This window comes from Betta splendens, chromosome 6 (genome assembly GCF_900634795.4).
Source record: "Betta splendens chromosome 6, fBetSpl5.4, whole genome shotgun sequence".
NCBI lineage: Eukaryota > Metazoa > Chordata > Actinopteri > Anabantiformes > Osphronemidae > Betta > Betta splendens.
This window is the reverse complement of record NC_040886.2, coordinates 2,395,827-2,421,813: the sequence shown is the minus strand read 5'-3', so window position 1 is coordinate 2,421,813 and position 25,987 is coordinate 2,395,827. Positions and strand designations below refer to the sequence as shown.

Genomic DNA, 25,987 nt, shown 5'->3' with positions numbered 1-25,987 from the left:
GGAACCCTATGGTCACCAGCTGGATGTGGCTGGGTGGATCTCCAACAACAGAAACCTCGAACAGATCCTTTAACGGATCCTCTAACTGTCAGGTTTTGGGTTTATTTCCGGTTTTATTTTAGTATTTCCGTTTTTACCCAGTCCATGTTGCTGCCAGTTTTCACTTCTGGTCCACATTACTCCACCTGTCCGTCATTAACAATCACGCCAGTATTTAACCACCAGTACTCACCTGTATCCTCTGCCAGATTGACGTGGATTTTGAGCGGGACTGTGTGAGTAGGTGTTAATGATTGACCAAGAGGCCACCGATCTGGTATCAGCTTGAAATCTGATACAATGAATGGATCATCTTTAAACTCGGCACCTCGCTACAATGTGTCATGATCTGGGTTTTTGTTTCCAGTTTTATTTTGAAAGGACTTAGTTATTATCCTTGTTGTCATCTTTTGGTTCCAGTTTCTAGTTCCTGTTTTATGTTGAAGGACTTCCAGTTTTGTTCATGTCACAGCTGTTTCCTGTCACTCCCAGTTCACCATGCACACCTGTCATCTAGTAATCACCGCCAGTATTTAAGCACCACCTCAGCCAGCAGTCAGACTCACTTGTTGCTGAACCCTTGCCTGTCCACAGAATCGAGTTTTGCCTGCTCCTTTTGTGCCTTAGCCTGAGACCAACCGTGTATGACCTGGATTGCCCTGACTCTGTTTATACAATAAAACTGTTTGTTAAAGGATCACCGTGTCTGCACTGTGCATGTGGGTCTGACATCTGCCGAAGCCTGACACAATGTTTCTGACTGTAGCTGCATTTCTGCATCACTTATTATTTGTACATTGATGAAAGGAAACTGTTTCCTGTTGACTCAGGTTTAATCTTGTGATGGTACTTTTATGGTGATGTGTCCAGTCGATGAGTCCTATCACATCAGCTAAACGGACTCTCGATGCAAACTGTGCTTTGATGTTGTCCTGATTAACCGTTGTACTGTATGGGAAATTGATGCCTTGTTGACATAAAGATGATTGCATGCCACACAGCTTGCATGGCTCGTCTCAGCTCAGGGTCCACTACCCAACCAGTCTGCAGCTGCTTCTGGATTCCCCCATGGCTGGGACCCTGTGGTCAACAGCTGGATGTGCGCTGGCCACATGGCTTCTCACTGTGTCGCGATCCAGGAATGGGCACCTCTACCAGATTCTAACAGATCATCTGACAAAGCAGTAGAATATACTGTATGTTTGCATCGTTTTGCTCATATTTTTTATCATCTAATCTAATTACAGATACATTGTTTATCATTTTTTCTCTGGTGATTAATGATCGTTTTCACGTGATTAACATTTTCACCTTTTTGTGTCGGTAAGGACCAATAGCTGTAGAAAAGTATTTTCTAAACTAAACTTTAAATAATTTAGCAATTGTAAAGATCTACACTTGTCATGCACAATAGGACTTGTTTAGAAAATGTGATGTACTAATTCCAACAAGCAAAAAAAAAGCCACTTAACTATTAAATTGATGGATGAAGATAAGGAAAATTCAAACTGGACGATTGTCTCAAGCATTTCAGCACGCTAGTTGCTTGTATTCCCATGATGCATTGCAAAGTAATTTAAAGTACTGTTTTCTCTCCTCAAATTATTAATACTGTAGAAAACTGATAAAAGACATTTTACAAAAAAGATTTACAGCAATGTACTGCATTTCAGAATTACAGAAATATACTTACGAGTTTTATACGTAAGTTAACAGCAACGTCTAAGAGTGTAAGATCCAGCCAGAAAATAACAACAGTAGCATTTGAAAATGATGTCATGGTGACATTATGTGGATCTCATTTTGACAATGGAAAATGTTTGGAAAATTAGAATGCAAAGTTTTGCCAGATTACTGAATCTAAATATTGTTTCTAATCAACTATTAATTTATTGCATTGGTGTTACTGTATGTCACACACTAACACATGTTAAACCTTAATGTTGTAAACAAACCTTGCCCCAATAAATAAATAAAAAAAACAACTATATACAGTAAGATAATGTGTTGAAACATGTGACAGGCTGTTATTAAAGTGTGTTAAACATCTAGCATCAGTCACAACTACTATACAGATTTTAACAGGGTCCAGGGTTGTGGCTACGTTAAAAAAATAATGCCACAGCAGTGTGAGTATTTACTCCCCTGACTTCAATAGAATTACAGCCTGATCAATTCTGTTTCCCACGTAACAAAAAGCCATTTGTACAGTGTTTATTGAGTAGACGTCATAATACACATGTATATATTATGCACACTCTGAGATCTGAGTAGCCTGAGCTACAGTACTGGTCTTATCATGCAGTATTGTTTTGCACATTTACAATGTATATGTAGATTCTAAAAGCTGAACAAACATTCAAAGATTCCTGCACATATTCACAGATCAGTACGCACAAACAAACTGGGTTGCAGTGAAACAGCTTCACACACAGACTTGGCTCCACATTTCCGTTCCTCGCGCCTCAACTAGCTGCTTTCCCAACTGTCGGAATGCTCTGAAAAGAACTGAAGTCTTGGTTTGCCTGAGCTAGCAGGCTACTACTGTAGCAAGCGTCCACTTGCTGAATAAGACTCAACTTATGAAACGATGGCGAGGAGCACTAGACGCCCTCGGTGTTGCTGGTGACTGGTCCAAAGCGCGGGTGAGCTATCGTGCTGTTGTTGCCCTTGTTGCAGTTGTCGGCGCCTCCTGTGCTGCTCTTGCTCTCGAGGATTTGGATCTTGCCTTGCTCCTCCTTCATGAAGAGGTCTACAAGTAAAATCTTCTCTTTGTGAATTTGGAGGCTGATGTCTTTAGGGATGTCTGGAATTAGCCAGTCCACCACGTCACTCATCAGCATCACAACATTCTGGTGGAGGTAGAAGGAGGACACACGTGTGTTTGTTTTTTTTTAAATAAAACTGTAAAGAGGGATTATCTTAAAAACAGTCATTGACTTCAACCCCAATGATCTTTCTCCTACTGTATGTTTCAGAATTTTCTCCTTTACCTGGAAAACAATGACAAAAGCCAGACGAACAGCCAGCACGGTCCAGAACTCCTTCGAGATCTCGTATGGAGTGGCCGACCACGGAGGCTCTCTGTAATCCTTATACCTTGGAGGAAGAAGTGTGTTAATATGTTTAACATGAGTTATTACAATGTTACCAGCCAGTGTAGTTTGTAAGCGCATTGTTTAGTCATTTCATGGCTTATATGTGTGTGAGCTGAGTGGAAACTTTGGTTGCTTGTGTTCAAAACCCAATGTCATCTTTTAATCATAAATGCAGGTTTATGTTATGTTATGGTTCTACTTCTAAAATTTCAACCTCCCAATTTTTACAATAAATGTTGATTTTCAGTAACTGTTCATGTGTGCTTAAATTTTGTCTACTTTTGCATCTTACTGTTTATTAGAGCCACATTACCAAATGAATTTCCCCACTGTGGGATCATATCTGTGTTTCTCATCCCATGTTGCAATAAATACACCTTTCATCTTGTGTCATCATCTCTCTGAGCCCAAACCTATTCCTAATAGATGGACCTGTCACTATAACGACAATATTAAATGATTAATTTGTTCAGCATTAGACTTGGTAAAATAATACTGTACAGGCAACTCCTGATCTAGGCCTGGTGTTGTTTACAGCCTTGTGTTTGATATTGAGCTTCATCTAGTGTGAAAACATTCGACTGTACATGTTGTCTCATCCCTCCACACCCATCCATAAAACCCTGTCTCCCTCCCTGTGTGGGCTTTTGACTTTGTGTACTTGTTGTGTTATTCAAGAGATCAGTAATGACGGACTTGAGTTTTCAGTGATGTCTGTACATTTTATAGCCACCCTAACAATGGTATATGGTTTACCTAATGACTTGAAATAGTGTTGTTATCTGCAGCCTTGGGAGAAATATTTGATGGTGTAGTCCAGCACTCATAGACTGTGAGCACATTAATTTCCCACCTGCAAATGTCAACGCGATAGCCGAGGTGCAGCGGATCCATGGTTTCCATGCCTTCCTGGAAGTGGCTCACATTAAAATAGGACAGCGTGTGGTTGACAAACCCATGCATGGAGCCATCGGGGCTGTACATGTACTGGTAGACCATTCGAGGAATGAAGTCTGACGTGAAGGAGATGACAAACGCCTGGGGATGGTGGTGGGTGAGAAGGTGGTATGGATGTGGGTCAGAGGTTAGAGACAGGGATGAGAACAATGAATAGATGTTTCATATGTACACAACACAAAAGGGATGAACTGTAATCGTGTACTGTATAATGTGTAAACCGTCTATACTGTGTGTTGGTTTTATGATGTTTTATTTACAAGGGTAGTGACTTTTACACAGACAGCAGTGCAAGGTTATTCCCTTCTTCCAGGCACAGGTGTAGTGAATGTAAGAGGAGATGTTCAGATTTTCATGATTGGCTCTATTGTATCCCTTTAAGTATTCTCTATGAAAGTTGAAGAACAGGATGACTTGATACAAAAATCTTATGATGACAAGTTGCTGTATGAGAGATATAATCTAGCTGAAACTCTGTAACTGTGATCAAATGCATCTTTGATGAACCGCTTTCCTATTCCAGTAGACACTGTATGGGATTATTAGTCCATGGATGTAGACAACGAAGGTGCATCACTACACAATGCAGAATAAAGAGGCAGATACTGTTGGAAAGTCATGATATCAACATGCATATGCAGGAATAAATGTGATACTCACGTTAATGATGACGGCAACCTTTGCAACCCCTCTTAATATGTTGTACCATATACCTGCACACATAACATGGACATAAAATATCACTGCTGTGACCTATCATTTGTATTTACAGTGCACTCCTACACGCCTCATTTTACTGTAGATACTGTAGGACCCACCAATGTCTTTGGCTCTTGCTGCCACTGGTCTTCGTAATTCAGTCACAAATTTCTTAGCATCCAGTCTTATTTCGATGATGTTGTTGAGCAGAGCAAAGAGCGGAGCCAGGGGGAAAGAGGCCACGAACAGTGTAACAAAACCAAACTGGATGACTGGAAAACAGAGCAATGTAACATAATGCCAGCACTGCTATCTGTCAGCCTCCACCGTCTTCCTAACGATGCTGAAAAGGTTTAAAGTGGGATGCACCTTACACCTGACCCGTGTTTACAGACACAGACGTACAATAAACTAGAATACAATGAAAAATTGTCTTGAACATTTTCACAACTTAAGTGCATAAATGAAAATTAAAGCATCACCATTGTGTGCATGTGTGTGTGTGTGTGTGTGTGTGTGTGTGTGTGTGTGTGTGTGTGTGTGTGTGCGTCACTAACTCATTTCCATATATTCCGGTGTTAACCCAGCGAATGGCTCCAGAAAGTGGTCAGTTTCATATCTCTGCAGCTTCTTCTGTCTCTCTTCTTCTTTATAAGAACCTCGCTTTGACCGAATGTAACGGATCAGCTTTTTCAGTTTGCTGAGGAATAAACGCATACACACAAAGCAGGAGAAATGAGGACAGGAGATGAAGCCATGCTAGTCAATCTATCCTTTGACCTTTAGTAAGGTAACCTGGCCTTGTTAAACTAGCTATAAATGGATTTATATGTTTCTGTATGTTGTGCTGCAAAAGTGACTATGATGTGTAAAATCCTATTTTGTCTATACTCACGGCACTCCAATCTCAAAAAGGTTGTTCTGAATTAGCTGCTTTCCCAACATGGTTATGCTGAGCTGGATACAAAGCTCCATCAGACAGCCTCCATGAGTGCACTGCAAAAAGAAACAGGCCTCAAGCAAAATGACAACACTCCAGTAATCAAAGACAGCAACTGATTTATTCTTGACACTTCTGATTCTGAAGCTACAGGACTATGTGACTGCACAGCTGTGGGAACAATCTATTTCGTTTTTACAATTTTTTTACAAATTTTATCATGTTATAGATATTATAGCATCTACTGTATAGATATTATAGACTGTTATAACATCAGAATATGTCATTTGTTAGTATACAAAAACAGTAGATACTTTATCATTATAATTGGCATAATTAGTGGTAGCTTGGTAGCCTTAGTTGCATCACATAAAGTATAGGATTAACTTTCTTTAGATTGTCAGAGTTCTGCATGACATCATGTTAATGGGTGAAACGTGAACCTCACCTCTTCCATTCTGTAGGATTCAAACACATACAGATAGCTGCCTGGTCTGCCTACCAGCCTGCAGAAGAGACAGTAGTGAATATTCATACTGAATATATACTTCATATAAATACACAAATAAATACAATTGCACATACAATATAATGAGGTTCCTGACCTTCCCCTGAAAAAGGCGATGTAGATGATGGGTGTGAAAGCATTGAAAAACTTCAGAATAAAGGTCTTGAAGATGAGTCGTTCTTCAAAACTCTTGTCTGTTTTAGGAACCTCTAGACGTGAACAGACAACAATAATTATAAAAGCTTACATGTTGAGCTTTCAATGCGTTTTCCACATTAGAAGCATATGCAATAAAGTACATATGTACAGTACAGTACTGTACGTAGTAAGTGTGAAGTTTAAAATGTAAATGAAAGCTCAGTTATATTTTCAACTTTCAAGAATTTTTTTTATCTTGTGCAAATATCTTGAGATTTTATATTTGGATGCACACAGCAAAATCTTTCCTCCTACAACATCACTCCAGGAGGCGCCCAACGCATGCTGTGATGTGACAAATATATGGTCAGTGGTTCGATTCCCTGGTCATGTGTCTAAGTGGCCTTGTGTGACACATTATAAGTCCAGTTGTTTCATGTGTCTGCCAATAAGCTAGAAACGCATGTAACAAAACAAATGAAAACAAACTCCAAACAGTGCCATTCTTTTTTTTGCAACTTCTTAAATCAATGGAGATCAATAAGATGATCACATCTTCAGTTTACTTCTGAATTCTCTCAGATTTCTATAGTTTCGTTTGATTCAAATTAAAACCTACTAATGAAATGGAATTAAAAGACCTTATGAATACCAAATGTGAGATTGAGCTGAATTGACACAGCATTTTTGAAGAAACAAGCCCATTATGAGACATTGAGACATTATTACATGTAGACATGAGAAGACTTAATGTTTTATAAAACTATTTTTTTGTAGTTTAAAGGTCTGAAAAATGATAGAAACTGGCTGCTGGTCCTTCCTACACTTCCTCCTATGATCACTTTAGGCGTTTGCCTGCCTGGGCCAGTGTTAGAATAATAGCCCAACTCACCCAGCACGGTGAGCCAGCGCGCCACAGCGCCGTACACCTCGTCCAGAATGAGGATGACCACCAGGTTGATGATGGCCGCCGTGGTCTTCACCGTCAGCTGGGCGTGGTTCCGTGTGGTGGGGTTGGAACTCATGTGAAGGGCAGCCTTGGTGGAGATCCGGTAGAGGATCACGCCAAACACGATGGCGAAGGTTACGCCAATCTGACAGAACAGGACAAGGCCTGAGCTGTGGAGGAGAGATCTCCAGTGAAAAGCAACGCATGCTCACAGATGCCGCTTACCATCAACAGCATCATGACGATGTTGGTCATGTAGGCAGGAAGCCGGTCCTGACAGGTGAGCTTGTCCATCTGAAACAGGTTAACAAACACCGTTGTTGTGTATATTGATTTATCTCACTACATACCTTGTATGATTTATATATTATTATATATTATTTATATCTGTATAAATAAATATCTACGATCTTTGACAGTTGAAGAACTAGTGAGTCTATTTGAAAATAAACCAAGCTCTAGCTCTCTGAAGCATTCAGGTACATGGGCAGCATTAACAATTGTTTGCCGTGGTAACAGCGAGGCTAAGGTTTAAAGGTTTATGTTTGTGATTGTATGACCACTTTGTAAAAAATTGATATTGAATCAGCATCTGTCTCTTTGTGTTTTGGTGATTCAGCATACTGATCTGTTTCAGTGACTCTCTGTGTGCTCCAGATCTCCACTATCTTCACACCTGTTGCCAAATCCTCCAGAGCTACACTTACTGTATATTCACCTACACGATCTACTCTGGAAGAGCAAGGTTTCTAATCTTACCTGTTGTTTCTTCTATCTTAATCAACTCAGTCTGCCTCTGTTGGTCCTCTTGATTACAAACCATACACAGCTAAAAGGAATTACAAGCATCTCATTCCGTGTCTGCTCCATGCAAATGAGAATAGCCTATGACTATACTTACTGTACCTTGTGTTGTGGTCTCCGATCTTTGCTTAGCGACTTCTGCATTACCCTGAATTCATACTCAGCTCTGGGGTGGTCCTGTGACAAACGACATAAAACAATCCAAGAGGGCAGGTATGTGAGTACATATACTCAATGCTAGACTTAAATCAAATGTGTAGTTACTGGTGGCTTCCTGCAGGGAAAGTAGTATTTTTACAGCTGTAGTGACTTTTTCATATTTCATTTGTTGTTTAGTACTCATCATCTCAAGCAAGACTCTTAATATAAAAATGGTCTCAACGGAAATAGTCGAAGCAAAGAAAGCAAAAAAGCAAGAACACACTAGCTGCACTCTATGAAACCTGGGAGAGGAACTGGGTTAATAAATGTAAAGAAACAATGATGAATATAGACTATCAGGCATATTAGTGAACACAAGTGTGTAAATGTGAACATTTTTGCACAAATGGTGACTATATATACATATTTAAGGTACACAAAAATCTGCATATCACTTTCCTGTGTCCATCCCAGACTGTGTTCAGTGTAACGGCCAACGAGTGAAGCAGAAGCAGGAAAACTGAAAGTGAACATGAACGTCTCTATTCTCCAGTTTGAGTCAAGTACGACAGACGATGCAGGGTCTCCCAGTGTAGTTGCAGTGGTTCACAGACACACAAGCTGTGTGACGCAGCGTCTGTGTGTGGCAGACGCAGCAGCAGCAGGAGGAATTGGAAGAGAATGTTTATCAAACAATAAGAGTTTATGCAAACCTTAACAGCTTCCTGTGAAAAACAAACCCAAATAGAGAAAGAAAAAGGAGGAGGGGAACAGGTGTCACAGTGTTATTATGAATAACTAGCATTATTATCAACACACTGTGATTGTTTTATTATTAAAACAAGCTTCATCACTATCAATAAGCCAAATTATTACGTGTTTGAAAATAATGACAATGATTTAATGATAATGAAGGAAGATTTTGCATTACATTGTTACCTGGTTGATTGGTAGTTTGATTATCTAATGTACAGTGATTTCAGCTTGATGTACTGTCACAGACCTTCACCGTGGAGGATTATAGGCCTTGTTTCACTCTCAAATGTAAATGTCTGCATATGCTGTTATAAAGCTAACTTTTGCTTTTTTCTATACTAGTAAGATTCAGTGATGTAAACCTTCTAGGATACAGGAATGTGATGTTGACCATTAGTATATTGCAAAAAGATTCTGCCACCAGCAACAGCCTGGCTGTAAGTGTAAAATATTACACACAGCACTTGATTTGCTTGAGCTGAGGAAGAAAAGTGTAACCTAGAAGAAATGAGGTTAAAGGTCGATTCAGTAAAACTGCTGAGGGCCAGAAACCTTTGGAACGTTTGAACTCTCTACTGTGCTGCTGAACCTGGGTTCTGATTCTGGTTTTTATCTGCTGTGCTGGTTTTTAACTGCTCACCTCCTCATCTTCAAAGCCTGTCAGGTCCCATTCATAGTTCAGCCTCATCTGTCTCCTCTTCCAGTGCTCCATGAACATGGCAGCTTTTAAGCAGATGGACACATTACATAGCTTCACTTAACAAGTGAACTTTTTCAGTTCATACACAAGGAGCGCCACTGTCTTAGTCAACACAGTTAACCAGTTCTGATGCAACACATCTCCCTCACACCAGGCCAGACCAGTAGTAACATGGATGTTTTTAAAGCTCTCCATTGTTATTTATTTTTTAGACATACTGTATGATCCCATTTAAAAATCATCACCCCTTCCTTCACAACCCAGAAGAGTCCTGTTGTCTTTCCTGTGTTTTAAATGGTATTTATAACATTTCTAGATCATTACAATAATAATGAATTGCATGTGCCACCTACCCCACAAAGCCATGAATATGGAGAAGAAAACAGTGGCGGGGTTGTCAAACAGGTGACTGGCGCGGGCGGTGCCACAGGCCGAGCTGAGCTTCCAGTAACTGCACACTCTGTCGCACATGGGACACATGGTGATGTTGTTTCTGGGATGGCAGATCTCCATGCTGGAAAGCAGGACGGACGTTTATAAAAAGGTCATATACATGGAGAGGCATTTGGAGCGCGTCAGCTTCCTCACACGTAAAACGTGAGGAAGCGCGATAAGCTGTCCAGCAGCGCAGAGGCTGGAGCCGCTGCCAGGACCCTAATGAGGATTTACAGCCAGCTGCTTCCCTCCTTCAGCGAGAGCCGCTCTGCTCCGGCTCCTGACACTGGCCATTGACTAAGGCCCCTCCCACACAACCATCCACAGTGAGACATTAACACGTCCACCGCGCATGTGCTGGCAGCGCGTGTCATAATATCCTGTGGATGATGAGAAGCAGGTAGAGGAAGGAAAAGATTGACTCCAACCATTAAGGACGTTCTCCCGTTCCTGTTTCTACTGTTCACCGTTCCATTCGTCACTTTCTAAGTTGCTTTTTCCACAGAAGACTTTCATTTCATGTTTTGTCGTGTTTACCTTGGGATGTTGTCATCGACCGTTGCACATCCGTACAGGAAGACGATGACTCCTACTAGAGAGGCGAGTATCAGCATCTGCGTGTACAGACCCAACCAGGCAAAGTACAGGCCGATCTTCTCTCCAAAATACTTCCTGAAAGTACACACACGCAAAGATGCAAGTCACTATGGTGGTTATTCTTATGCGGTTATGAAATAAAACATCTGGTATCTCAAGTGCCAAATGCTTCAGGTTACGTCTGATCTGAAAGGCTTCTTCCCTGTGTTAATGTGATTGATTTGGACTCGCAGGGGCTTGACCTTTGTGGAGTTAAGCTTCTAACGCCTTAGTAAAGTGGATTTAAGAGTGTGTATACTGTCATCACACTGGAATGGCCAACACCGTGACAGGCTCCACAGGCTGTTAAACAGCTGCTCAGGCCTTGTGACACAGCTCATGATGAGGGGGCACAACAATTCACAGGTGACCTCTGCATTAACAAGGTCAATATCTGGAAGTTCCTCTCCTGAATGAGAGACTTTCACAGTAAAAAGTAAACAAAATTAGACTTGTCCTAAAAAATCTGTTGTTTGACTTCAACCATTTAAGTTTGTGCCGTTCACAGTGACTTTAAGCTTTGCCCCCCAATCAAAAACAATGTGTGAGGTATCCTACTTACTGTACAGGTAGAACACTTGTGGTTCGACATGTTTAATCTGTATTCTAACAGCACTACAGATACTTAATTATTTACACATGTTGCAACATTGTCAGCATCTCAAACCGCTGTAGCTGACTTGTTGTTGAATAGTAACAGTAGTAATTCTGCTGTAACTGAGATATGCAATAATACGATGCACAGATCCAATATTCAAGTTGATGATACGCAGGAACAACAAGAACAGCAGCTGGAACCCTTGAACAGCAGGACACCGTTTACAGTGAGGTCCTGGACGCGCTTACCGCACAAGTCCGATGGGCTGGTACTTGTAGAAGACACTGTAGTTAGCCCACTCCTCATACAGCAGCTGAGAGGAACAATGCACTGGGTTTAGGTGTATTCTGTGTCATTTTGGTAACAGCTGTGTATGCGCATGTGGCCTGTAGCCTTCCTACCTTTCTGTCATTGGGCTCTGCACTGTCATTGATATCCCCCTGAGACAAGGAAAGAGAAACAAAGCTATTGATCGTCCTCACTGACTTAAAAAAAGCTAAATGGAATAAGTGAAAAGCTGCCGTCATATCAACCATCTCCTGATAATGAGCACGAACTAAAAGCATCTACATAAGGATCATCTGTTTGACACTACTCACATCATGCAGAGGGTAAGCTGCTGTGTAGACTCCGTTACCCAGAAGGCTGGTGATTCCTGGTGAGAGAAGACACCAAATATTATTACAGGTTTCGTCTCTTAAGCGTAAAAAGGAAAGTACATAAAACATGATGGAGTAATGGGTGAGTTTCAACTACTGAAAAGACACCACAGTACTTTATCTGAGCCGTAGTTAACCCGGAACCTTTGATCCTCAGCCAATGAAAGGACTGTTTAATTGACATAATATTTGAGATTTAAGCTTACTGTAACTGCACAGATCTGGGTTCTGTTAGATTAAACTAGTCGTGTAACATCCTGGTAAACGTTGCTTTTCACACCTACCCATGCTGTACTTGGCCTTGCACTTCGTTCTTTTCAGTATTTCAAAAACCTGACAGGGAAGCGAATAACAGAAGATAAGAAATCATTTCAAAATGCTATTAAAGAAAATATATAAATTTCTTGTTTTAAAAAAATCTTAAAATATCTGAAAAAGTTAGCTCCTGAAACAAAAGCCACTTAATAATCAGCATCTTATATACCACCCATGGTTTTATTGACTCACTATTGAACTCCTGGTTTTGCTGTCAAAGAAGCAGTCTTTGTCGGAAAGGTCAAACCTGTGGATGCAAACACTCGCTCAGACATCGATACAGACAGTGACAAGACAAACTCAGTGTCATGAACACCATGAGCTCCCTGCAGCTGTGTAAATACGTGGCAGTTAAAGAGTAAAAAGGACTGGAAGACAGTTATTACCAGTGAGCTATGTATCATATCACCTACAGAGCTCGACGAATGAATCTGAGCCCTGGTTTATGCTCTGTGACCTGTTCCATTCATCCTCTGAAGCAGGTTTATTGAAGTTGTGTATCTGTCTCTTCAACTAGTGCAAAGCGAACGTACAAGTGTTGCTTTTCTCTGGAGAAGGTGTGTGACAGATGTTTGATGTTCTTGGGCTGATGTTCCTCAATATGTGGGTGAAGCGGCTCCAGAACCTTGCTGACCAGAGAGCTGATCTTGTCCATAACACCTCCTGACTGCTTCACTTCATACACCTACGAATGCCCACAAAACACAAGTCAAGGTCCAGTAGCAACAGCACTTATGACGTGTCCCTACACTAGCTTATTCTTAAACGTGCAAACTTGAGCATAGTAGTGTCTTATTCTGTAGTTTTCCCTCAACGCTACTGGGAAACGTAGTTGAAGCTACGAAGTGCTCTAAATACTTTTCCAAGCAACTATTTAATAACACAGTGACTTCACTGTATTTCCTACCTTTTTCGTGGGCATCTTTAGCTTCATGAACTCAGCCTCTCGACAAAGGACGTTCCAGGGAGCGTGAATCTTTACAAAGCCCACCCCTGAAATCTTGGTCTGAGACGGATGAGAGAAGCAAAAACAAGTCACTCTTGACAAGCGTTGAGTTTACTTTTCTGATTCTTTGGCACCATCCTGCAGGCATCAGACATGGCTGCTGATTCCCACAGCACGATCCCTGTCCAGCGTCTCAGCTGGCTGCATCGGGTCGTGCATCGTGTCTGTTGTGCAGCCCAGTGGCGTCTACTCTGCGCCGATGGTCACACGTGTTTGCACTGGGAGTTTGACTTTAGCCGATTTCTCGTCATTTTCCAAGCGGCACTGGCAGGTGCAGGTCGGCCATGTTAAGTCACTGCTGTGGAGCCTTATTTTCTATTTATATGCAGGCATTAGGACATCTTATACATAGGCAGAATATTGGTTTACACTTTTACGCGGCAGATGCACAGATATATTTGAGCTGCAGCCCTGCAAATAGTTTGACAGAAACTGGCAACCCCCTAAATTGTTGAAGACATTCAGAAGTCAGAGCTGAAGGCGCGCCGCAATGTGCCCAGAGGAAAAGGAAGGGAAGACATTTAACTGTTCCTAGATGCTCAGCGTTCCTTATACTTACACTGCCTAATGATTCAACTTATAGAATTATTATAAGATCACCAAAACCAGCCTCAGTAATGTTTTACAGTACAATTTATATTGACGTCACATTTATTATCCAATTAATAAACAACTCATATCGAATTAAATGCTTCAAGTCAATAATAAGTGTTAGTTCACAACTTTTTCCAATTATTTCCTCTTGCCAGGTTTTCCACTTTACAGCCATCTGCCAGTCGTACCAGTCGTACCAGTCGTACCAGTCTGTGCCAGCACATCCCACCGGATAATAGACAGTGTGCTCCTGGTGATGCATGGTATTTAAAAGCTGTCATCTCTTAAATGCATGAGGACGTCTGGGAGAGTCTTTCTGCAAACACGTTATTTTTGTGGAATAGTTACAACTCAGTTGGCTTTATTTTACCTCCAGTAATAGTTTTATACTGCCGAGCTATTTTAAGCTGCTTTGACTACTGGTTAGTAATTCTAAACTCAGCTCGGTTACATGCGCATGTCTGCATTCAGAGCATTCACGTCCACAGGATGTTTTGAGCGAGTGCAGCTTTGCTCTTCCTCTAACACGTGACAGACTGATCAACAGAATAACAACAAGCAACAACCAAATGCTCACGTCGTCTTTCTCCAGCTCCAGGCCCGTGTCCCTCAGTTTCCCCTCGAACTCCTCCCTCCTGAAGGCCTTGTGGTCCTCGTGGCCGTTGGAGGTTTCTCCCGCGCCGCCCGCCTCCACATCGGCCGCAGGTGACGTTGGCGGGTGCACCGGGTCCCTTGTGCCTTGTGGGGGGCGGCGTCGCTGCTGCTGCTGCTGCTGCTGCTGCTGCTGCTGCCGCGGCCCCCGGCCGTGGGGGCCGCGGCGGAAGCTTCGGGCCACGGCGTTTTCGGCCAGCAGGTGCACGGACTGGCGGCCGGAGCGGCTGCCGCCCGGCTTCTTCGCGGAGTAGGTGAGAACGTAGTCCACCCGCCGTTCCCCATCCTGGAAGTAGAGGCCGTGCTGGCTGTGCACGTTCTCCTCGGGGGTTAAGGCCTTCAGCAGCTAGCAGCACATGGAGACACTCATTTAGCATAAGGTGCAGCTTGAAGAGGCAGAAGGATTTTGCTTATGGGGGTTTTTGTCACTCATGGATTGCATTAAAAGATAACTAACTGCTAAACTGCAATATATATACTATACTATACTGCAGTGGTTGTGTGCTACTCACCTAAACTCATTTGAAACTTTAACCCAAAAACCTTTTTTGAGTTCAGGTCCAGTGTCAGTGGAGAAGGCAGGACAGCCCTCGTGTTCTATCTACGTCCACGCCCGGTTCCTGCATTTCCTCTTGACATTTATGTATGTGACAGATATTCTGTATGATTTACAGAGCAATATAATGGAACCTGGGGGCGGCATGACGAGGCTTAAACTGGTCATTTATCGATTATTTAAGTAAGTTTAACAAAAGAAAATACCAATAGTAATCATAATATTAATAAAAAAAAATCTATTTCTTGCACAGTTGTTTCATAAACAAAGAAACAAAATCAACCTTGAATATTTTGCATGTTTCCAGGTGTAGATAAGAAAAGATATTGCATGTTTTTCTAATCAGCAACTGATATTTGTTTGTTTTTGACACAACATGACACAGAGGTTTTATATTAGACAACTGCTGCACAGCATAAGCTGCAGGTCTGGTTATTATCTGCTTCATTTGCTCAGACAACACGCTGACTCACAAAGTAATCCCACTGATTGCATGCAAGGTTTTAAAAGAGACTTAAGATTTTGTTAATTCGTCTCTTTGTCCACCTTCTAAGCTCAGTGTTTTATTTCTTTCAAATGAGAAATTTGTAATTGTTTCTGATCATCACAGTGAATTAAGCCCAGTCACCTTAGGTCATCGCTGATATCGGATGATGTGGGCACCTGCGTCTCATTACTGCATGAGGATTTAATGAGTTCATTACCTGGCAGCATTTCATTTCTACAGCCTGCCAGACTTCTTACATACAGTTAGAATAATCTATTAATACATTAGTCCCAGTGGTGGAAGCTTACTTTCAGCACTGATACCTGTCTCTCTGCATTACTGAAGGTGTCTGACTGTGTGACAGATGGACATGAAGCAGTAACACCACGCCTGCCTGGTGCAACACCACTGTTGTGGAGTCACTGTAGCATACGATGCACTCATATGTGGCTGAACTGTGGATGCAGCAGGTTGCTGGCTGTGGCTCGACCGCTCTGTGTGAGAGCAGCCGCGTGGTGACGTTTGGAAACCGTGTTTCTTGCATTCAGAGCTTTGAATGACAGATGTGGTGAATGAAACCTGTGATTTCAGGGGTTCGGTGTCACCTGGGTGCCATAGTGGTGTCAGCTGCTGCGCCAACTATGGCACTTCAGAGTAAATTCTATATGAGACATAAATAGTGAGTGAATTATGAGCTGTGTCGTGACCTAAGACTATTTCTCCTCAGACTACTTATACCATGCGGCTCCAAGATCTAAGAGAAGGGAGGCGGCATATCAAACGGCACAAACAGATTGAATGATTGAGGCACCAGTCAGCTGATCCAGTCTGCAGTGTGTAATACCTGCTTTACCTTCAACCTGCACTCATTAAACCCATTCTCAGACCTTTGTGACACTTCCCATGAGAAACATGACGTGACGGCCAGTGGATGTTTTCTCAGGACGTGACATGTGGGCACTTGTGTGCCACCCAACCACTTGCTCCTATCTATTACACGTGTATATCATATGTTTACAAGGGTTCTTTAAAATGAACAGCATCTGTCATCCCAGACCACCAGAAGAGAGAAAAAGGATCTTTGTTATTAATAGAAGCAGGCGCGATGGAGCATTCATATTCATGTAATAATGATATAAAGTGGGTCAAAGATAAGTTGCTTCAGTTAATTAGCATCATACGTTTCTATTCTTTGTATTGTTTCTTTGAATCCCTTCGTTCCATTCTGCCTGTGTCACCTGGTAGCTCCTCGTGTGTTGGAGCTCATGCATCTCTTATTACTCGTCTGCCGTGGGGACACTCACCCTGAACTTGCCGTGAAAGATGACGTCCCTTAGAAAATGCGGAGCCTGTTGCTCAGATCTGGAGGTCACAGGCGACTCGACCTCCACTCCTGGTTCCTCCGCCATCGTCCGGTCCCGGCAGGTTGACAGAGATGACGCGCTCAGGTGGCGAGGACGCTGTTTGCAAACAGAATGATTTGCCTGCTGGCGCTCGCCTCTCCTCGTCTGTGTTCTGGGCCCCTCCCCTGCCTCTTGTCTTATTTCGCCCTGACTCCCCACTTTCCCGTAGCTTTGAAGGCTCCCTTTAAAGCTCGCTTTCTGCCTCAGTGTGGAGTGGCTGAAGTGAGCCGGCAGCCTTGTTACTTGAGAAGTCTCCTTTGAGCCAAGATCTAAACTTAGACGACGATAAAACTCTGAACGCAAGGTGCCCCCTCACACTCTCTCTGTCTATTCTCAACTGTAACCATTACAAGATCAACCGCCACGAAACACACCCAGTATCTTTCCCTCCCTCCCTTCCTCCCCCTCCCTCCCTCGCTCTGTTGGCCAGAGGCTAGCAATCAGCGCAAGGTCAAACGTGATGCATTACACATACAGAACTGTAAAAGAAATGACAGCGTGGTGCAACAAAACACTCTAAACATCTCACTGATGAAAAACTCACCCAGGTAAACAGCAGCACTGACAGCAGTTCCCATGGAGCTCTGATGAACCAGAGAAGATCCAACAACTTCAGCTGGACCGCTAGCAGACACCAAACCCTAGTGTTCACAGGATGAGTGGAGCCTTTGGACTTTTTTCTTGCTTTAATAATAATTTTCTACTTGTATGATTTGGCAGGGAGTTAGAGTCCTAACTTCTACAGCGCTGCCCCTCTGTCTGTTCACAGCACACAGATGAACCGAGCTCCATCTTCCGGAGTCATGACATCAGACGCGTGTTTTGATGTTTATGTCTGCACATCTGCAGCCTGGACTTCTAAATTCTCGAGAATGTTAAATCTGTTCCTGTGTGTATCTGTTGTTTTAACTGTCATGAAACAATGCCGCGAACATTTTTTTAAAGCATTGAACTACAATTATAAGTAGCTTGTCTTTTTTCTGCAGACTATTAATACAATTAACTGGATCATGCTAATTTGCCTGCATAATATTTCCAGCTTCGTTTCAGCCACATGCACGGTATATGTTCATCTAGCTCGCCGGCCAGGGGAAAAGCCTCTATTCCAGCTTAGAAGGCTTGTCTTGTGTGGAACATGCTGATGGTATTGATCTAACTTGCCTTTGCTGCCCCTGGACCACGACAAAGAACCATTATTGTTGGAGCAATAACAAGTTTAGCTCATGGCTGATTCTACAGGATGTAGCGGCAGAAAGTGGGTCACACACAAAGTCAAGTTACTTAAAAGCTAAATAGATTAAATAAAATGTCATTTAGTAATTTTTTGCTGCTTATGAAAAAAAAACCCTTATTGCACTGATATATATTCTTGAATCCAAACTAATTCTGGTTTCTCAGTTTTGGTCTGTTTTCTACAACACTGCTTCACATGAGGAAATCCTATCCTAGTAGTAGTATCCTGAAGTACTCGTAAAGTGTGTCCAGGAATATCATCAAAAACAAGGATGTATAATTATTTAAAAAAAAAGCAAATAACACAAAGAAGTCTCATGACAAATTGTGACGAAAGAGACTGACAGAGACAGTGTGCAGGATGGATTTCTAGGGACAGGAGGACGTTCCTCTTAACTGCAGGAAAGATCTGACTTGTAACATAACATTCTGGATCACAGACAGATAACACTAGAGATAACACTAACACTGGTAGTGTTATCTCGTAAAGTGGAACCGGTGACATCTCCTTTAAGCAGGTGTCCAAAACATGAAGCTTTCAGTGAATTCTGAGTAGATTCTCATCTGTGAAGTGGTTCCAGGAAACTGTCCTTTCTTCCATAATTGTTTACTTTGTGAGAACCAAGATCCAGAAACTTTCTGTACAACCTCTCATTCCTGACACTTCAATCCCACAAGCTTATGTAACACAGCAGCAACATCCGCACTTGAGTGTATTTTTAGACTTTAAGAGTTAAAAAATATACAGAGATTGAAGAAAAGGAAAGCAGGGACCTTGTAGAGCACAGGCCGCCAGGCTCCCAGGGGACGTCATGTGTCTGACTCGATGCTGGGAGCAAGATGTAGGGGTCAAATGCTAGTTCTCACAGGAAGCAGAAGGACGTGGTGTTTGTGTTCACATAGCATAACTCAGCTCTGCTAAAACCTTTGTGTGCACTAATCTAATTAATGGAGATTTTAAGGATTAATTTTGAGGCTTATTCTATGTTCAAAAACAAGAACATTACAACAATTACACACACGCAGTTACTGTAACATGATGTACTGTATATATTCTATTTGAATGCACTTCAAGTAATGAGTCATTATTTCTACTGACATTGTTCCGCTCTTTCTCCCCAGACCTTGTTTGACATCCTTGACTTGATTGCTCTTCGTCTCTTGACTCTAGTCTGTAAAGCTTCGATTAATCTGTTCTTCAGAAGATGCTGACAGTAACTCCATAATGTGTATGCACACATTTAAGCACAAATCTTTTTCAAATCAAATTTAATGCTGAATGTAAAGTGCTGCTTTCTGCAGCTGTGGCCATGAGTCTTTGGCACTGAAACGGTGGAAACCCCCTAATTTGGGTGCAAAGAGGTGAGAGATGCCGTCTTATTCGGTCTGGTTTGCTTGTGCGACTCCTGATGTAGCTGATATGCACTGACAGACCACTCTGACTCTTCAGCACCTCCGAAAGTGGAGTCCTTCACAAACACTGGTTACAATGAAGGTGGTTGTGTTATTGGACACCTTTTGTTGTTAAAGCAGAAGCAGGTGAAACAGAGGTGGACTGCGACAGCTCCCGTCTCCAGCGTATGGTTCATGAAACCGGACGTATGTGATCTTATGGGAAGCATAATAAGGAGTAGTATAGTAGTAGTGGTGTCACTTCTCACTGAACTCACTGCTTCCTTTATGGTGAATAATCCTGAATTGATTGTTCTAAAAGCTGGATTCTATAAAACAGAAAAACTTTAAATAGGTGGTTCACACACATCATACAAAGCAATTCTGTTGATGTGTGGGTGTTTGGGTGCACGGAAATGCCAGTACTATAATGTGGTATGTTGTTTTAAGCCTAAAATTATTGCATAAATACAATGATCGTATCATAGAATCACGATTCCAGAAGAAATCTCACCAGCTTTATAAAATGCTTTATTTCTGTTTCCATGTCTCTTGGTACAAAGTGCAAACCTGAAAACTGCAAAGCAACCAGCGGTAAAGTGTCCATCAATGTTAGGTCAATGTGCAAAAGTCTAAATGTAAATGTTAAATGCAAATAGTAAATGGTAAATACGAGCGCTGTTTGAGGGTAGGGGTGGAGTCTACTTGAATATTCAGTTTCACACTCGGGGAACATTTAACATTTACATTTAACATTTACATTTAAACTTTTGCACATTTAACTAAATGTGAGAAAGCATGTTGTGTCATTTAGTTAAATGTGAGAAAACTAGTTATAGGTGCTCCTTTTACATTCAGCACCCCATAGATCTGCGCATGATATCACTGATGTTAAATAAACGCTACCATAATAACTGTTTGAAACAACAGTGAATATGATAAAAAATAAAACTCAACCCTAAGCTAGATTAGTATTCAGTGTAGCAGGACAGCTGGACCAGTAACTGAACGCAGACATGATGGCTGGACCAGTGACTGTAACCAGCAACGCAGGCAGGACGCTTGGATCTGTCATTACAGAAGGAGGCAACAAATAAACAACCTAAACCTGATATTAGTCTGGCTAACACTCATATGAGCAGAGGTTTGCTATTTAAATATATCCAAAAATGACGACAGCCTGCTTCTAACAATGTTAATGATAAAGGAAAATTGATGTGTCAGGATTAAGTCTAAATTATTATGTATACAGTACATTTACACTTTGACTTTTACAGCCTATGCAAAAACCTTGTGGAAATCAAACCATCATCAGGCATTTTGTACTGCACTGTATTGCCGTCACCCCGTACACTGATATATGCACTTGTTGTGGCTTCCATACCTCAAAAAGGACCATACATTTATCCTCTAGGTTGAATACACACCTTACGTATAATAAACCTAAAAAACTAGTGGGCAGGAAAAGAGGGCCACTGGAAGGGGGGGGGCTAAATCCATTCAGAATGTAAATCCATTCAGACTTTCAGAAAATTTTAAAAAACTACTGCACCACCTTAAAATTAAAAAGATGCTTACTTGTTCTGGAAATCCCTGCCTGAAATTTCGAGTCTTGCAGAATTGTTAAAATAAATAACGGCATTTTCTTCACAGTCACAGACTGTGTGTTTTTATGTCTTTCATTCAATTCTAGTTTTATCTATTGTCATTGTCGTTTGCGAATAAACATATTATGAAATTGATGTCTGTATTTATTTTTAATAATGGTTATGTTTAATAGTAATAAAATGGTAGTTTTCAGTTTTGCTGACAGCGTGTGGACGCGCGATGCCATTGCGAGATCAGCGCGCAGTAAACAATAGACGTCACTTCCGCTTTCAGGTTGACAGCAAAACAAGAGAAGCAGGACAGATTAAAACGCGCACCTAATAAATATTTGAGGAGAAAACAAAATTGAAATGAAGGTAAGAGCGACGTTTGGATTCATTCGGGTAAAAACCGGAGATGCGCCGTTCTTGTGTTCATCCATTATTCATACCGTTCTTTTTGGTCAGTAAATACATCACGTATAAGCTGCAATACGTGAAGTCCCAAATCTGTGCTTGTCTGCGCGCGAGCGTGTTCGTGTGCGCGTGGTTGTTACTGTGTAATATTCGCATCATCTCCGAATCATCTCGGTCGCGTTTACAGCTGTGATATCTGGTTACCGTTATGTGAGCGCCAACGTCCCCTGCTGTGCTGTCAGACACAGCTGCTAACTGTAGCAGGTGATGAACTGTCCTTTTATAGCTTCTTTTTCTATTAAAAATATTTTTCTTAGTTTTAGGTGAAAAAATCATTACTTTAGTAATTAGGGACATAATCTACAGTCCTTTACCTTCTCCTAAGTTATTCTCACTAAGTCAGAATGTTCCACCTCAGCTTTATTAATACAAAGTCAAGCCATGTAGATACACATTCCTCCATTCCACTCATGAACAGGTAGAGTGTGTTGGTGATGATGCTGCAGCCTGAAGAAGAAGGAGGCAGTGAATCAGAGGACGTTGGCTTCATGGAAAATTAGATGGTGTATCAAAAAGTACTTCAGGTTAAACCACATATTTTTCACCATTAATAGATTAAACAAATGCAGTATGGACAACTTAACTGATGACCACTGTGATACTACTAATAGCATGTCCTCATAAAGCTGGTAGTCAAAATGCTAACAGAGATAAGGATGGACCAGAAGATAATATGTCTCCTACATTAGCTTCTTTTTACTGACTCCCCATAAAATATGGAAAAGAATTTAAAATTCTTCTCTTTTCCTGCTAAACACTTAATTATAAAGCTCCATCTCATCTTAAAGACCTTGTGGTTCCTTATGTTCCCAATAGAATGTTCTACTGGTGGTTCATACATGTTTCTGAGTTTCTAAATGGGAGGCATTCAGGAGCCTTCAGCTACCAAGGCCCTGAACCAATGCAGTTTTACAAAGCAGACTCTCTCTACTAGTCTTGTGATAAAATGTCATAAAGCTTCTAGTTGGAGGTGATTCAGTTTGTGCTGGACCATTTCATAGGCTGCTACAGATTTAACCCTTTAAAGACTAAACTCCTCTTTCTTTCTCACCTTTCCTCATTTTATCTGCTTACATGCCATCATTGTCTTGCATTAACTTATCACAGACACGTGTCACTGATAATCTTTATTGTAATTGGTGCCTTCCTGTAGGTGGTGTAGTGTAACATGGTGGTGTAATTTGTGTTCCCAACACGGTTTCAAACTTACACTATAGCATAGAAGCAATTTACTGTATGTTCTGGTTGATGTACTTTGGCTTAAGTAACATTTACTTCCCTGAGAGTGTGTTGCTATGAAATCCACAGTCTAAATGTGGGAAATTCATTCTTAAATGTCTTTCATTCCATTCATTGTGATGTTGTGCAGCAACATAAGTTGTTATACACTGTTTTCCAGGTACTGACTCCACAACAGGAGGTGGAGGCGGATGACAGCCTATGTCATGCCAGTTCTAATAGCGACCACGACTGTGAGGACAGCGACCAAGAAGTAGCTCCACTACACCTCCAGGAGGAACATGCACAAGGTGAGCAGCTAAATCCACTCTAGATGCAGCATGTGAACTGTTATGGGCCCAAAACATACTGTGATTAATAACAAAATGTTAGGTTAGGGTTCTTGTCATGTCTCACCTAGAAGCTAATCTAAGTCTGCTAACACTATCTGGAGGACATATAAAGTTAATCACCAAACATTTGTCTGTGTATGTTTTGGTCACTCAGACACAGAGAAGGACGATCCCAGGCCAGATGGAGGAGTGATATGGAGAGTGGGCGGTGGCCTGTTCAGCATGACGCGAAACGTTGTGGGTGCAACCTTAGGGGGTGTCGCGTGGGTAGGAACTAAAGGTTTTGAGCTCACCAAAACAGCTGTGACCAGTGTGCCTGCCGCCGGTTCCGGATTGGTCAAAGGGAGTGTCTCCATGGTTACAGGAGGTGTCGGAGCAGTGGGATCCGTCGTAGCAAGTAAAGTCACACCAAGGAAGAAGGACAAAGCTGACTGATGGACAGTGGGGCCGTGTGTGTGTGTGTGTGTGTGTGTGTGTGTGTGTGTGTGTGTGTGTGTGTGTGTGTGTGTGTGTGTGTGTGTGTGTATGTGTGCATATTTCTTGTACTAATTACATAGTGAGAGCCAAAACAAGTATTTTCCTAACAGTGAGGACGCAGGAGTTTTTGTTAGAGTCATCCGTTTAGCTGTGGTGTCAGGGTGAGGGGCCGCCAATGCATTATGGGTGGATCAGATGAATCAATAGATTAGAATATCATCAAAAACTTTAAGTGACGCTTGTCTGTTATATTTCTGTGACTTGAGGGATTTCATTAGCTGAAAGTCGCAGTCATCAAATCAAAACTAAACATGATTTATGATTAAAATTGTATATAATTCACAAGTTTTACTTTATGAACTGCATTACAGAAATGAGTTTTTGATAATGTGTCAGTTCAGTGAGATGCACCAGCATGTGTGTGTAGGTGTGTGTGTAATGCAAGCGAGTAAAATACCTCGAAATGAAAAGCTTAGAATGATTTTTTAGCAATATTCCTCAGATTCAAGCAGCGTGTTCACTCATTCAGAGACACAAGGAACTGTATTTCAGTCACTGTCTGTGGAGGAACGTCATCGAACGTACAACGGCCACACAACGGTGAAGGACTCTACGTGAATGTCCACAGAACCGTCCTGTCAGATTGGCCCAAAAAATCCTCATGTGTCAGAAAACGGCTCCAACAGATCTGTACATGCATCCGTTAATAGTTCGGTTCACTTTATTTCTATGGCACCAATTCAAAACAAAGATCACCCTATAGCTGCTGCAGCTGATTACGGTCACTCACCTGATCTGAGGTCAGCAGCAGCAGCATGGTGCATCCACACGCAGAGCAAACTGCACCCCCCACCACCCAAAGCCAAATGTTTGCATCCCTCAAACCACTGTAGCACGACGTCAGCTAAAAAGCCAGGCAGCAGCTTGTGTCTTTAGATTGAGTAGGTGTAGAATTATATTTTGTATTTATTTATTTAAACGATGTACAGTACCTTTAATTGAACACTCGCTTGGACCTGTGTGTAACAACGTCTTTATTGTCAACCTGGTTGAGTCTAAAGCCTTTTTCACAACATTCGTGATTGCTGGTTCTTACATGAGAACAATCACATTTGTAAATCACAGCAGTAGTTTGTTTCTTAATTGAATTGGAAAAAGTTACCACTAAAATTTTAGTTTGCAATATGTAAATGCACATGCAATGAACTGGGCCCCAGCTGTGTGAACCTGAGAAAGGTTAGATATAACCGACAAACGCACATGTAGGTCGCTCAGCTGTCCGTTACGATTTGCCTGGAATCTGCCATTATTGCAATGGTTCCTGATAAAGCAACAATGTTGAGCAAGTAAAACAAAAAAAGGCCTTTGCTTGATGGACAGTAATCACACATCCTGCTCTGTCCTTTCATGTTGCTTTGAGCTGAATTTCTTCTGTCTTTATTCCTGCTACCTTTTGAGTTTTAAACCCCAATATTCTGTTACTGTGGCAGGTTTCAGACCGAGTAGTTTTGTGTAAAACAGAATTATTTTTGCAAAGAGGATGAGGCTGTATTCTGCAAAATTAAAACAAGTGTTTTCTCTCCGTTTTGATTGAACCTGTTTTATTCATAAACAGTATCCTCAGATCACTCATTTGTGGTGACTGACAAATGGCTGACTGTGACTAACTGTGGATGCTGAGTCATAGCATCTGGATCAGAACAAAGAAATCCAGCCTCACCTGGATGACTGGGAATCTATATCAAAATACATATTACTTAACACAAACACATAAGCAAAATATTACTTTATTAGGTCCCAGGCTTCTATGTAAATGATGGCTGTCTTAATGGTACATTTGTGGAAGCTGAGTCACCATCAGCTTTGATCAGGACTTTCTTCCTGCACGTGATACTGTACGTACGCAGCAACTCAACCTCCAGACACGCCCTGGATGAAGTTTTTCACTGAACTCAAAGCTACATGGACAGACGACTAAATGCGCCATATGATTTTGTCATTTTCATTGTAGTTCTGGTGTTTCTGGGAGGTTGAGTAAAGTCACGTCTGCCAGAGGCGAGCTTCAGTATCTTCAGGGTTGGTGGGACCTCCAGTTACCTGGCAAGAAGCTCAAATAGCTACTGTTTATACATTGTCTGAAGAGCAGTCTGAGATGCAGACCACAATATAGATTCAACGTGTT

At 41.6% G+C, this 25,987-nt stretch overlaps 2 protein-coding genes across 4 annotated transcripts; one reads left to right on the top strand and one right to left on the bottom strand.

Annotated features, from left to right (window-relative positions):
• Positions 1–1,976: 1,976 nt before the first annotated feature.
• Positions 1,977–17,823, bottom strand: LOC114857747 (anoctamin-1-like). Of its 3 annotated transcripts, XM_055509405.1 has the most exons (26): positions 17,614–17,823; positions 16,971–17,126; positions 14,550–14,969; positions 13,280–13,378; positions 12,906–13,057; positions 12,565–12,619; positions 12,342–12,390; positions 11,998–12,053; positions 11,800–11,838; positions 11,647–11,711; positions 10,702–10,836; positions 10,083–10,243; positions 9,670–9,752; positions 8,987–8,998; positions 8,235–8,309; positions 7,554–7,622; positions 7,272–7,473; positions 6,339–6,450; positions 6,182–6,239; positions 5,689–5,789; positions 5,351–5,493; positions 4,913–5,065; positions 4,755–4,807; positions 3,991–4,175; positions 3,033–3,138; positions 1,977–2,891 (listed from the first exon to the last, which is right to left on the bottom strand). In XM_055509405.1, exons 2-26 carry the CDS (start codon positions 17,073–17,075, stop codon positions 2,643–2,645), a joined length of 2,937 nt encoding a protein of 978 aa, XP_055365380.1. In that variant the 5' UTR covers positions 17,076–17,126; positions 17,614–17,823; the 3' UTR covers positions 1,977–2,642. The 3 variants fall into 3 exon arrangements, with proteins under 3 accessions (XP_055365380.1, XP_029010355.1, XP_029010357.1); XM_029154522.3 differs by lacking the exon at positions 17,614–17,823 and having other exon boundaries at positions 16,971–17,415; XM_029154524.3 differs by lacking the exons at positions 8,987–8,998; positions 17,614–17,823 and having other exon boundaries at positions 16,971–17,414.
• Positions 17,824–21,523: 3,700 nt separating this feature from the next.
• Positions 21,524–25,387, top strand: zgc:101566 (Transmembrane protein 263-B-like). The gene is made up of 3 exons (XM_029153369.3): positions 21,524–21,658; positions 23,157–23,286; positions 23,483–25,387. The coding sequence occupies exons 1-3, from the start codon at positions 21,653–21,655 to the stop codon at positions 23,761–23,763; spliced, it is 417 nt and encodes a 138-aa protein (XP_029009202.1). The 5' UTR covers positions 21,524–21,652; the 3' UTR covers positions 23,764–25,387.
• The last annotated feature ends 600 nt before the right edge of the window (positions 25,388–25,987 follow it).